Consider the following 14,360-nt stretch of genomic DNA (forward strand, 5'->3'; position numbering starts at 1 on the left):
CAAAGTGTATTTCTTAAAACCTGTGCCCAAACAGGCCATGAAATACAGGAGGAATACACTGGAAATAATTTGAAGAACACTTTTAAGACCACCCTTATTCATTCACTCATACTTTCTCTCTTCTTCTTCTCTGCTCCCAAAAGTTCTGTTTTATTATCTTTATTCCTGTTTCAGAGAAGCCATCGAATCTTAAGGTTAGGAGGTACTTTGGAGGTCATCCAAGAGGTCACAGCTTCTTTTCTAAAGGCACGTGGAGTGGTTCTGAGGTGAGACGGCTTGTTTCCTCCCTGACCACCTCATCACAGGGTGGTTGGGATGAATAAATGGGATAACGTATGCAAAGAATTCACGAAGCTGCCCGGCACAAAGCAGGTGCTCAGTGAATAGGAGCCAGACTTGTTTAGAAGTAACAGTCTGTGCCCTGCACAGTGCTAAATGCCTGTCCGCCTCTGGTGAACGCCAAGCCGCTGCCTTCAAAACAGCGTATGCCGTTGTTTGGGAACTCTCATCACTAAAGTCCTTCTGTACTTTCAGCTAGTATTGCAGCTTCCACACGCTGCCCTCTACACGGATACAGAACTGAACCCCTCAACTCCAAGCCAACCTTCCAAAGGACCAATGACAGTTGTCCTGTTCTCCATTCATCTTTTTCTCCCGCCGAAATGTTCCCCTGGTCCTCAGGTGGAACACCATGCTCTTTCCTCTGGCCACATCCTGGCTTGTCCATCTTCTTCAAAGCGTGTACCCAGACTCAAAGGCCGGACCCTGTATTGTATTATTATTTGGAACAGAAGACCTGTTCTGAATATAATATTATTATATAGTGTATCATCTATCTAATGTATGATTAAAGGTTTGAGTGGCTTTGGGGGCAACCACATTGTGACAGGATTCATACTAAGCTCTGAGTCTACCAAAAGCCAGAAGTCCTGTTCATGCGTGCTCCTACTGAACCATGTCTCCTCTAAGTGAGGCCTAGGGGATGCAATAGTGGTTTAATAGTCATCTTGCATATTAAAAATAGTATTTTGGATCATAACTCTGTCATCAGCCCTCAGCTACACCTTCTCAGCCCAGCTCACACTGCAGCCCTTGCTGTGGCCGCTGGCTTCCGACAGGTATAACCTGACAGCATCCTGCCTCGGTGGTCCCACGTCTCTCTAGCTTTCTGCCTTCCACAGTGCGGGACACGGTGGAAAGGCTCAGCCTCGCAAACCTCAAGGGCAGGGACTAAGCACAGAAACCCTTGGCCAAGGTGAGAAGGAGCCTGTGGACAAATGCCCACCTCGCCTGTCCCTTGCCATAGTCCACAGGCTCCTTCCTCCCGTTTCTCTCCTCCCTGCCCCCTTCCTATTCCCTGGGGTCAGTGCCCACGGTAAACCACCTGCATGTCAGGCCTTGCCTCAGATTCTGATTTCTTGGAGACTCCAGGCTAAGTCACACATCAATATGAATGACGATGTCGATCACGTGAGCCCTGAGCACAGAGCCAAAGACCTTCCTCAGGGCTGACAGTCGCCAAAGCCGGGCCTGTCAGTCACCAAAACCACTCTAACGCCATGGAACTAGGCTCTCCTCCAGCCCCCACGTCTCCATTTTACTCATCAGGAAATAAGGGGATGCCTCTCTGAATTCCCGTGGTCTGCCCACAAGACAGAAGCTCTGTGCATGCTGTCTCTCTTCCTTCCCATAGCCCCCTCAACCAAGAAATGACATTAGCTCTCCTTGACCCATCCTTCCTATTCTTAGGAAACCAGGCTTCTTCCTATTTCTCATCCAAATACTAGCAAATCCCATTTTAAAGACTCTTCTGGTATCTTACCCAGGACAGTGTTAACCTCCCGGGTCCCTACTCGGTACAGAACCTACTTGCGCCCTCCTTTTTTCTTTTTCATACCAAGACAATGTTCTCTCTGGAGGCTTCAGGGGGCGCCCCTACTCCTTTATGGCTCTTCAGAAATTCAAAAGTGGTTCAGCACTGCCATTCTAGTCACACATTTAAGTCACATCATTGGTGCCTGCACTCACACAGATCAGCGTGTACAGGGAAAGTCAACGCTCTCTGTGTATCTAAACTGCACACACAAGCACTGGCATTCCACTGAAAGATGGATATGCCGCTTCAGAAATTCCGATGATTGTGCTGATGGGAGTGTGCTGGGGAAGTAGGAAGAGATCTCTCCCATCCGGCCTCTGGAATTAACATTCCTGCTCTTTCCAGCTCAACTTTACAGTCCATAGCATCAGCAAAAAAGTAAAATAAAATAAAAATAAATTTTCCTGGAGCCTGATTTTCCGTGGGATGCTGACCATTAGAATGCCTGGAAATTCCAGCAGGGACACGTCCAAAAAGCTTGGGGGAATGCTGCAGCAGGAGCCAGCTCTGCCTTCCTCAAACCCAGACTCCGTTCAGGCTGTGAGAAGCTGTGAGAGACCGTTTGAATGTCTCTGAGCCTGAGGAAACCACAGAATTAGGCCAGAGATTTTCAAACTGCTCTCCCTGGATTTAGGGTTGGGAGGTGGAAATGGGGTGGGGGTGAGGGGTGGCTACCATCCACTTCCTATAAGCTTTCATGTAAGTTTTCATTTGCAAACAAAAATCTTCTGATATGCATCCATAAAACTGGAAAGGTGGTGCACCAATGACCTCCAAGTTACCTTCCTCCCTAGTAGTCTATGATCTTTCTACTCAAAGTGTGGTCCACAGATGGCACAGCACCACCTGGGAGATTATTACCAATGCAGGCACTCGGGCCTCTCCCACCCAGACCTCCTCTATATGATTTCTAGGTTAAAAGCAAGATCCCCAAGTGATTACATATACAGTAAATGTTGAGAGCTGGTCTAAAACACTTTCCCCTTCCGTGTTTTAGATGTTCCTGGTTAACACCAGTTCTAATACAAAAGTATTTTACTGGGAGGAGTCAAGAGAACTATTACTAAGTCTCCTAATTTTATGGGTACTTAAGAGGACTCAAAATATTGGGTAAGCAAAAATTTTTGCGTTCCTACCTTTAAATATTAGAAATCAGAGAGGTGTTTAAATTTTTCCTTCTTCCATTCAAGAAATAATTCCTTATGGACAATATGCATCATGCTCCCCTCACTCTAACATACTCATACTCATCCTTCAGAGGTCCAGAAAACCTGCCCCTAGCACGGTCCATGCACCAAGCCCCCTATATGTGTGGTTTCCTTAGTGAAACTCAGTTTAAAAGTACTAAAAAGGCAAGAACTTGCAAGTCATAAAGCATCATTTCAAATGACACATTCAAGTTTACTTCTCCCTTTCATTACTTCTTGGACTACCCAACCCATCCTGTTCTCTCCCTTCCCCTCACTCCAGTATTGTTCTCTCACCAGAACCATAGCATTCAGCAACTACTTAGGGTCAGATCACACACACACACACACACACACACACACACACACACACACGTAGGGGTGAGGCGGTTTGTTTTACCTCCACAGCTTGAGTGCAAGCTCCTTGAGAAGAATCATTGCACCAGCTTCACCTTTTGACACTGCACCCAGCTTTCTGCTGGTGTACTTGGTGAATATGAACTTGGTCCCACAGTTTCTTACTACATACTCTTTGCCAGGTACAATTTAATGCTATGTATTATCTACTGTGTAAAAGAAACCACTGAATCATTTGACTGATTTTTCCCTAGTAAACCAAGACAAGGAGCAGTATATTAAAATATGGATACACTGAGTGGGAACAAAACCCTAGAACTAGCTTATGAGTCCCAAGGAGTGACATGTTCTGAGCCAGGCTGGTTCCGCAGAACTTCAAGCTGGCTCTTGGGCTACAACCTTCAGAGTAAAGCCCAGGTCTAACTGAGAGAGAAAGCTTGACTCCTGTTCTGAAAATGCTGCTTTGTTTGGGAGATTCCTGCCTCGGGCAGCTTCCCTGGAAGCAAAAAATAGCTCAGAGGAGACATCTAATTCTGCATCTTAATCTACAAAATTGGATGAACTCAGTAAGGCCTTGGAATGATTACAAGAGATGGAAAGAAAGGAATGGGCGAAAAACTTAAAGTAGTAATTGTATTTTTAAGAGGAAAAAAAAGATTTATATGAGCACCACACCTTTCCTAGAAAATGAGTTACACAAGGCACTTTGCTCATGGATAAAAACCTCCCAATTTCTCCAGGTCAAGAAGGAGAAATATTTTCTTTTTTCTTGTGTTGCCAATTCTCTTTAGAATTGCACCTCTACAGGAGATGCTGGGGAGTTTTCAGTTATTTCTCAGTCCTTCCGACTCTCGTTTCACCCTCATTTGTTTGTTTAAACATAAATAAACTAATCTGACTGCTGTTAAGTTTGTCTGCCTTTTACTTGCTTTGATGGGACCTGTTTATAACACACTCAGTTGCTGAAGCCCTTGAACACCCAAGCTAAACAATCAAATCCAAGTTATTCACAACAAAGATTATGGATGTGTTTGACCAACCCAAAGAAAATTACCTCTCCCTAAGTAAAAAGTGTTTCGGGTACAAAGTCCCAATATATTTCATTCAACAAAATGATTTCCTCTTTTCACTTTCACCAACTAAAGGGAAAAAAAAACGTTGATAGGTAATTTGGGAAAACTGGGTCAGTGCTACATTTTTTTAGAACCCGACATGATAGAGAACAACAAGGCTGCAAGCAGAAGGTGGGGCAAAGTAGGTTCATACCTTTTCAGGGTTCCAAGTCCCCCCCCCACCCCATCTCTCTTTGATAATCCTTTAAAGAAAAAGATTGCCTGCCATTTAAGCAAACATTTTCATATAAATTCTATATTCATCAGAGGCAATGTTAAACCTAGGGAATAGAACAGATCATCATTTGATGATTAATAAGTAACTTCTGGACAATAACACGGTTTGATTAGCTCCATTTTACAGATGACAAAATGGAGGCTCAGAAATTAACTCCTGTAGATATAAGTAAATGGCCACCTGAACAATACTTTCTTTTCCTCTCCATCTCAATCCTTTCTTCTTCCCCCATACATCAATGCTGACAGTAACAAAGCTACCCTGAGCTCATGATGCCACCAGGTGGCCAATGGAACCTGTCTGAACCAAACTGCTGTACTTCTTCCATTTTTGCCTCTCAGAAGATCATGCATATACAGGAATTCTCTTTCCCCAAAGTGTACACACATTTCATCTTTTAACTCCTTTCCAAAAAGTCTTCTTGGGTTTTCTATCATCTCTGCAGGGTTAAGTCCAAATACCTTAGCTGACAAAGTCCTGCATACCCATAACTTTTGTCTTTGGGAGCTCATTCTACACTCTTCTAGGTACCCTAAACTCACCATTTCCTGCACACAACTGGGCCTTTTCATAAAGCAGCATTTTTATAAATATGATCCTTTCTGCTTATAAAACACCTTCATGATTGTTCTCTACAATCCTTTCTACATATTGAACCATCTCCTATTCACCCTTCAAAACTCAACTCAAACATCTCTCTGCTTCAGTGAAGTCTTCCTTGACTCTACCAAGCAATTAGCTTCTAGGTTCACAGTGGGTGTAGAACCACTGTCCCCGCCCATATCTATGCTTGAGCACCCATCATATTGTGTACCAGACACTGGACTATATAATAAGTTACCTTTGTATTCCCACTTCATAACACAGGGCCAGGAAAATAGTTAGAAAATGCATGTGGAATGAATAAGTCAAAGAAAGCACTACAAACAAGATGTTACCCAGCATCATTAGGAAAATCTCTATTCTTCTTGCTTTCCTTTTATTCCATTTGTGATTTAAAAATGCAACTCAGGGTATGGCATACTTACACTATGAAAATTAAAAACCATAAAAATTATAGAGCCAACATCTTCACCCTCTAATGAGAGCAAATACGCCCACAAGTCCTTTATAATTTTCAAGCACCACCATTTCAGATAATACTTTCTCCTGTATTTACTTGTAAGTAAAGCGACCATCTTTTTGCCACTTACTTACTGCAAACATATGCAATATCTCCACAAAACATACACTGTTTTGTGAGTTAGTAACTCGCTGTGGATTCACTAGCGAATCTCCATTTATTACACTATTTCCATTGGAAAATATATTTCAAGTCCAAATGATAAAAGTCAGAAATATACAATGCCACACAACCTATTTTTTCTTAGGGAAACTGCAGGTAAAGTCAGTGGGTTCCATTTTTGCCATTTTTAAGTATTGAATGAAATATCAGCTCCAGAAACAGTCATCTACAAACTGAGACTGGCTAGAAGTCTCAAAGTTAATCTGGGCTGGTGGCTGAAGGGTACTTATCTAAGGGCATGAGGCTTCTGAAAACAAACCTCTACTTAAAGAGCTGATCGTGACACTCATAAATCCACAGAACAGACTCAACCTTATTTTTTTTTTAATCTCAGATGGCCATGAATCTGAGGCAAAGACTGAGTCAGTGAAGCACTAGATTCATTCAATAAATGCTAAATTTAAGAGAATGAAAAGTTAATACCAAAATACATCCCACAGATTTCAAATAAACCAGGTTTAATGTGAAAGACTATTTAAAGTCAGTCCTGGAGAAAACAGAGCCAAGTTCACACTATTACTTAGCTATTACTAATTTTTTTAATTATACTGAGATCAAGCCCCAGATATGAATTTGATCCCCATTCAACAAATTTTAAAATCTCTCATTACCAGAAGAAATATGTGTGCTTGCTGAATTGATGATTGCTAAATAAAGTAAAACACGATGATTTTGGTATAGGACACCTCAGCCAGCCAATGAATGAGTCATTACACAAAAGCCTAGTTTTCTGAATGGGTGAGATCTTTACAGAATGAAACAGCTTGGAAGGTCAATTATCTTGAGTGTCAATGTTTCCTAAGTTTATGACCTATTTCCCTCCCTTCTCAAAGAGTGCATTTAAAAATGTATCCCTTTGGTAGTTCACTCTCATTAATGGTAAACAGCAATACTGATTTCTGTTATTATAGAGCCGTGGTCGGCAAACTGTGACTCGCGAGCCACATGCGGCTCTTTGGCCCCTTGAGTGTGGCTCTTCCGCAAAATACCACGGCCTGGGCGAGTCTATTTTGAAGAAGTGGAGTTAGAAGAAGTTTAAGTTTAAAAAATTTGGCTCTCAAAAGAAATTTCAATCTTTGTACTGTTGATATTTGGCTCTGTTGACTAATGAGTTTGCCGACCACTGGCCTAAAGGAATGCCCGCAGGGTCCTATTCTAACATTCCCAAAATTTTCGGGGCTTTTGCCCTGAAAATTTTTGTCTCTTCCCTGGTTGTCAAGCTGTCAGGGATCACTTTTCACTCCTGGTTACAGCAGCTGCTCAGCTCGTTCTAAATGTGCTAACCATAATATGCAATGATTAGTCAAAAAAATTTTTTAATGTTAGGATTGTTGTCCAAAATAAGAGTAATTATGTTCCCAGAGAGGGTCTGAACTATTCTCCCGGACATGATGCCGTCTGTTCTGGTTGCTGAGTGGGCATTTTTGCCCCTTTCCTCATTCTTGGCTAGGTTCCAATGTCGGTAAGAGAACAGCACTCCACACTCAGGTATGTATGACACATCTTGATGCTCTTTGTGGTCCCTACGCTGCAGAAGTAAAGCAAACCATCACAGGACATCACTAATGATTTATGTCCTGGCCACACAACATATCGAGTACAAAGGTTTCCAAGGAAGCAAACTGTCCAGGTTGAAAGGTTAATCCAGAAACTGGAAAACGGTCCCTATCTTACGTAACAGTTCTAGAGGCTGTAGGTCTACAGCACTTAGCAGCATGAACAGGTCGGTATCTTACACAAATAAGTATGGGGGAATTTTTTTGAGGGGAAAAAAATCACTAAATGACATACTAATTCACAGGTCAACATTTTCTTGGCTTATTCAATTACAAGATTGTTAAAGTAAGCACTTCTTTTTAATACCATATGTTTTAAATACCTCCCTTTCTAAACCGCTGCCCTATTGGGAAAAGTCTTCTTTACTCAGAAGGACAAAAATGTTGCTCTAGCATTTGAGTAACCTAAAGATTAATTATCATTTTTAAACAGTCCCTACAAGCACTGGAGTCAAGCATTCAACATAAATGACTGTACAACAATCCTGTGCTTTCCACAAGATGCTGAAGTTTATATAACCTTGTGTGTCAACCTGAGAAAGCAAACTCAAGCAGGTGAACCAGGCTACCCTGTCACATTAAGGATGGGAATAAAGAGAGTGGACATCACTTAACCTAGTTATGCTCCCACCCCCTTAGGAAGGAGGCTGGCCTTTGAGCTATTTATAAATGTGGGGCTGAGCAAAGGGACCCTGCCACCACCACCCTGTGCCCAACAGGGCGGGCTGTTGGGCTCCAGCGAATCCCAGGAGGCCTGTGGGATCCCCCTCAGTTTGCCCCCGATCCTTGGCAACAGGAGATCCTTGGGGTGCAGTCCTGTCTGCTCAGGAAAGGGACTGTGAGGATTTCCAGTGGTCACTTCCAGCCTGGGATTCTATATATGGAAACATCCCATCCTGGTGTTTGCAGCATCATGAGCACCACACCAGGGAGGAGAAGTAAGGTGGAGGACGGCCCCCCGCTCCCCCCCCCCACGCCCCTCTTGCTGCCCTGACACACTCATTTTCCTTTCTCCCAGGCCCTGCTGTCCTGGACTGGACCTTGTCATCAAATGGCAGCCCAGACCTCTGCTGAGGCAGGCAGGCTAGCGGCCCTAACATGGAACAGCTGGAAGAGGACCCTGCATTCTTTTCTCTGCATAAACACTGGGGGCTCTGTTCACCCTCCTGCTGCAGCATGAACTAAAGAATTTCCCCTATCCAAAATTATAAGCAACAGACCTTTTCCCCATCCCCCATCCTCACCACCACCATCCCCCCCACACACACACCCCAGGATATCATTTCGTCTGTCACCACCCATGCTAGCAAATAGCAAATCGCTGGACCCTTCGTGTATATTCACTTTCTATACTAGTTGAGGTGTCTGTAAAATATATCCGAAGCAATTCTGTTCTATTCAATAAAGTTTCCTAAGAAAAAGCAGCAAGAACTCTGATTCATGCCTGCTGTCAGGCATCTACAAGATGCATATCCATATGAATATCATCAGCGTAGAGGAGCAGACTCAAATAGTATATGAACTGCAAGTATTATTTTAATAGTCAGTAGCATCACCTACATATTATTCAGAAGACGGAGCTCTAAAACTGTACTACCCATGGGGGGGGGGGGTTAATAATAACATTAGATTTTCATGTATTGCTCATACAGCCTAATCAAAGCTTGGCTTCCGAAGGGCAGTCCCGGGCTGCCTCGTGTGTTGCTGAAACCCAGAGAGCCACGTTGTCCAAACGAAGAAGAAAAAAATAGCCCAGAAAATCCAGACTCTACGTGACCTGACTTACTTATTTCCCAGGAAACTGCATGAGAGAAAAATCAATCATTCATGCTACCGTAGCTACCACACGGAATGGGCTGAAGGAGTTGACCGTGGCCACAAACCCAAAGCGGCCAGCGGAGGTGAGTGGGCGGCAGGGGCGGGGACGCGGAAGAGGTTGAGAGGCCAAGGGCCCGGGGGACAGCGCGGTGCGTGTCCCCGCGGAACCGCGGCCGGGGGCGGGGCCTGGGCCCGAGGCTGGGAATGGGGTGGTGGGGGGAACGGGCGGGACAGGGGCGGCCGCGCACTTACCCGGGCTGTTGGCCTCGCCCTCGAGGACGTGCAGCTCCGCGCAGTCGGCCAGCGAGTGCTCCAGGCAGAGCTGGAGGAAGCGGGCCTGGGTCTGGCTCACGCGCTTGAGCAGCGACAGCAGCGCAACAGTCTGCTCGCACTCATTCCAGCCCTTAAACCAACCCGCCAGCACCCCGACCTGGTCGCGAAACATCATGGTTAGGGGGCGGCCCTCTGTCTACGAAGCCCCTCGGAGCCCCAGCCCGGCCCGCCCGCCCCAAAGTTTGGCGGAGCCGCAGCCCCGCGGCCGCCGGAGGCGCGTTCCGGTTCCAAGGTGGCTCTGGCGCTCGGACGCTGCAGGTACTGCCTGGGCTGCTGCCTTTCTCGTCTGGTTTCAGTTACGTTCCGGTGGTTCTGGCTGATTTCCCCAGAGATGATGACAGACAGTAGCACGGAAATGTTTCTTTTTTTTTTTTTAAAGATAACGATTTTTTTAAAAAAAAAATCCCCACAAGGCACACAAACTGAATGAAGAATGCTCTCTTCCCCCCCTTCTCACGGCTTCGGGATGGTGATTTCCGGCGTCCCGGGGTCTCTCCCGCTGGGCGGCAGCTCGGACCCTTTACACCCGCATTCCCGAGCGGCGATCACCACTGAAAGGAGAGAAAGGGCTGCAGTGAGACCTCGGCCAGCGAGGGAGCACGCCTGGGAAACGAGTGCATCAGGGGGTGGGGACGGGGGGCGCCCCGCGAGGGGTTCGGTCCCCCCAAATCCGGCCGCCCCCTCCGCACCCGGATGCGGGAGACGAGCTATTCCCGTTCTGGGAAAGGCAAGACACCTCCTTCCCAGATGCGGGAGGAGACCCCACGGCTTCCTGTTGCTGCCGCTGCGAACGGCTGGTGCTCCCCACACACCCCACCCGGGGTGGCCTCGGGGCTGTGCCTGCGAACCCCAGCACCAGCAACAGATTTTCCTCTCGCAGAAAACTTGCAATGCGGCTGCGAGGGGCGCGGGGGTGGGGGCTAATGCAAAGCAGAGGCGGGGGCAGCAGCAGCAGCCCGAGTTCCTTCCTCCTCCTCCTCCTCCTCCTCCTCCTCCTCCTCCTCCTCCTCCTCCTCCTCCTCCTCCTCCTCCCAGAGAAGCAGCCGAGCGGCTGCAGCTCCATCTACAGCAACAGCCAGCATCTCCACCGCCAGGCGCCCCTCTGGATTTAGGCCGTGAGCAGCCAAGGCAGCAGCTCGAGACAAAAATAAACTCTCCCCACCCAAAGCTCCTCGCCCAGCGGGCGGAGGCGCAGCCGGAGCCCGGCTCCCCCGCGCCTCGCCGCTCCAGCCCACAGAGAGGTCTCCAGGGCCTGCTGTGCCCAGAGCGATCAGATGCGTGCGTGCCTGTGTGTATGTGTAAGTGTGTGTACGCGCGTGTGTGCTTTAGGCATCCTGCCTCCGCCTCCTCCTTCTACGGGTGGGTCTGTCCGGCCCAGCGCCTAGTCCGCGCGTCCCAGGCGGCACGGCCCCGAGCGCACGCCGAGCCTGGAGACCGCGCGGGTCCACAGCACTTCTTACCCGGCGGGCAGGGCGGCTCCGCCGGGACTGCGGCTCCGCGCCCCCGGCACACGCCCCCCCGCCCGGACCTCAAAGAAAGTTCGGCTTATGGGGCTCCCCCGTCCTCTCACTGTCCGGGTGGCCGCCGCCGGCAAAGAGGAGAGCCCAGCGGCTCAACCCTCGAAGAGGCGCCTCTCTCCCAGCATCCCGCTTCCCGGGCCCCAGAACTTATCTAGCAGAGAAGGAAGTCCCCCGGGAAGGGGACCCAGTGGCCGGCGGGTCCCCTGCGGCGGACGGAAGGAAAGGGGCGCTCACCTCGGCACGGCTCATACCGGCGGCTCGGGGCCCCGCGCGCGGGTCCGGGCCCGCGGCGGCTGTCAGCGAGGTTGGGGGCGCCCGGAGCCCGGGCTGCGGGCCATGCCGTCGGGGCGGGCGGCGCTGGGAGAGTGAGGCGCTGCGAGTCCTGGCCGCCGCCGCCACCGCTGTCTCCCGTGTCGGCTCGCGGAGGACTGAGCCGCCCAAGCCGGAGCTCTCCACATGCTACTGATTAACATACACCATTACATCATGGGCTTGGCAGGGAGCGCCCGAGCGGGGGGAGAGGAACCCGGGCGGCGGCGGCGGCAGGCAGGGGGAGTCGGGGGGAGGATCCCGGACCCGGCCCGCGGCGGGTGGGGGGGGGGGGGGCGGGGAGCGGATTCCTAAGTGGGGACCAGGAAAGGGGAGGGGAGCGAAGTGGGAGGAGCCAGATGGCGCAGAGGGGTCAAGTTGGAAGAACCGCCGCGCGGACGGAAGAAGTTTGGGGAAGGGGAGGGGTACGAATGAATTCCTCCCCGCGGCCGCCTGCGGGTTCTGGGTTCTGGGGACTGGTTCGCTGGAGTCGCCTGAGCGCGGGTAGGGGCGGTGCTGCCACCGGCTGCTCGTCCTGGGGAATGTGGTTCGCCTACCCTAGTGACCCCTGGGCCTGCCTGGGGCCCCGGGTGGCAGAGCGGCTGGGTCCGCAGGCGGTGGAGACCTGAGGCCACTGCCGCTGGGAGCGTGGACGGGTTCGGGGATCGCAGACGGGAAGGGCGAAGGAGGCCGAGGGGCGGTACGCAGAGCTGGACGTGCCAGGGCGCCAGGCTCCGTGCGTCGCTTGTTGGAGGAGCGCAAGGAATGCCTGGTCCGATCACCCCTCGCCGGGTCGGGCTTTGGATGATCTTTGCTCCTGTCGGAGGCCCCGCGTCCGGCCCCGCGCCCCTCTCGGGCCTCACTCTTCCCTGGGGAAGCCGCCGACTTCTGCGGCCAGCCTGGGAGCTATGCCTGGGGCGCGGGCTGCGGCTGCGGGCCTGGAGCGGAGGCCAGCGTCGCCTTGGGCGGCTGGGAGGAGGGCGACGCCACCTGTCAGAGTGTCTGAGTCTCCGAGCTGGGCAGCCTTACCTGGACCTGGCGATGGTGCGAGGCGGAGGCCAGGCAGGGGCTCCAGAGGTCCTGGTGGCCTGGAAGAGGGTAGGAGAGTACGTGTCGGGGCGGAGCAGCACTAGATGGCTCGTCTGGAAAGTAGAGAATTGTTTAAAAATACCCTAAAACCTACCTTCTAATATTAGTTGAATATTCACAGATGGAGTGCATGAGAAAATTCGGACTGCCTCCTGATTTCCAGTGAAAACACCGAGCTCTTGAACATAGCAACTTTGTTTATTGAAAAGTACTTCTGAGGAACCAGTGTAACGCAGCCTTCCCTATTCTTTCAAACAGTATTTTTTGAAGATAAAGTTTCTGAATTATTATTCCACTAATTAACACATCCATCTTTCAACTCCAACATATGTCCGTGGACTTTCAATCCTTTCTTCCTTTCTTCCTCAAACCTAGTTTTGACATTTAATTCATGTCAGACATGTGACAGCACCTAACCATCTGTTGAGGTATTGAGAGGTCATGTACAGTTGCAAAAATTTAGGTTTTACCTCAAAACTGGGTGTGCGAATAATTTTTTAAGGTTCATTATTAACCACCCAGGAAAGACATCTTTGTAGTTCAATGAATATTTTGCCCTACAAACAAGAATTCTGGAGTCTATGTATTATTTTATCATTATAGAGGCAGAAAAGTTTGACATGTTTTCTCCAAGACATTACATCTATTAGCCAGTCTTTAGAAGTCACTTTTATCAGGAAATGGGTAGGAGGGTTACAACACTGTCTATCTCCTCATACACCTTGCTATTGAATGTAGCCAACGCATAAATTTCCCCACCTGGGGCGTTTGGAAACCTCCAAGAGTGATTTTTTTAAAGAAAGTGAAAGAAACGTAAGTTTTATTAACTTGTTTATTGTCACCTGCAGTTTACTAAACAGTAAAACAAAAAACAAATTCAACAAACCTTGAGGCAAATCTTCAAGCATTTTACTTATGCTGAAGAAAGAAAATACTGCCACCTAATGGAAAAATGCAGTCCTTACAGAAGCCTTTGACCCAGGAAAAGATCTTGATTTAGCTAAACGTTTAGCTATTTTTTAAAAAATATATATTTTTATTGATTTCAGAAAGGAAGGGAGAGGAAGAGAGAGATAGAAACATCAATGATGAGAGAGAATCATTGATTGGCTGTCTCCTGCGTTGCCCCCCCACTGGGAATGGAGCCCGAAATCCAGGCATGTGGCCTGACCAAGAATCGAACTGTGGCCCTGACTGGTTTGGCTCGGTGGATAGAGCGTTGGCCTGCAGACTCAAGGGTCCCGGTCCCGGATTCCGGTCAAGGGCATGTACCTTGGTTGCGGGCACATCCCCAGTGGGGGGTGTGCAGGAGGCAGCTGATTGATGTTTCTCTCTCATGGATGTTTCTAACTCTCTCTCCCTCTCCCTTCCTCTCTGTAAAAAATCAATAAAATATATTAAAAAAAAAAAAAAAAAGAATCGAACTGTGACCTCCTGGCTCATATGTTGATGCTCAACCACTGAACCACACCAGCCAAGCTTTTAGCTATTTTTGAGAAATACAATTATGAGGCTGACATGAGTTACCAGTCCTCTTTGTTTGTGGGTTCCTAATACTGGTGATATCTCTTGCCTCTTGGCTTTGTCCCTGATGGGAGAGGGAGTGGGGACAAAATCCAGTGACGCTGCTTCTCTGTTTCTCACAGAAAGTGAAGTCAGGACTCTGAAGGAAGGAAAGTA

At 48.5% G+C, this 14,360-nt stretch overlaps 1 protein-coding gene across 2 annotated transcripts in view; it reads right to left on the reverse strand.

The window, feature by feature from the left end:
• Window positions 1–11,755, reverse strand: part of SAMD4A (sterile alpha motif domain containing 4A) — a 221,150-nt gene extending 209,395 nt beyond the window's left edge. For both annotated transcript variants that reach the window (XM_080643317.1, XM_080643316.1), the window contains exons 1-2: window positions 11,517–11,755; window positions 9,682–10,313 (exon numbers count right to left, since the gene is read on the reverse strand). In XM_080643317.1, coding sequence (XP_080499443.1) covers window positions 9,682–9,877 — 196 coding nt within the window. In that variant the 5' untranslated portion in view covers window positions 9,878–10,313; window positions 11,517–11,755. The remainder of the gene's footprint in view (window positions 1–9,681; window positions 10,314–11,516) is intronic.
• Between the last annotated feature and the right edge of the window lie 2,605 nt (window positions 11,756–14,360).

The sequence above is a fragment of the Plecotus auritus genome, assembly GCF_963455305.1.
Source record: "Plecotus auritus genome assembly, chromosome: 1".
Classification (NCBI taxonomy): Eukaryota; Metazoa; Chordata; class Mammalia; order Chiroptera; family Vespertilionidae; genus Plecotus; species Plecotus auritus.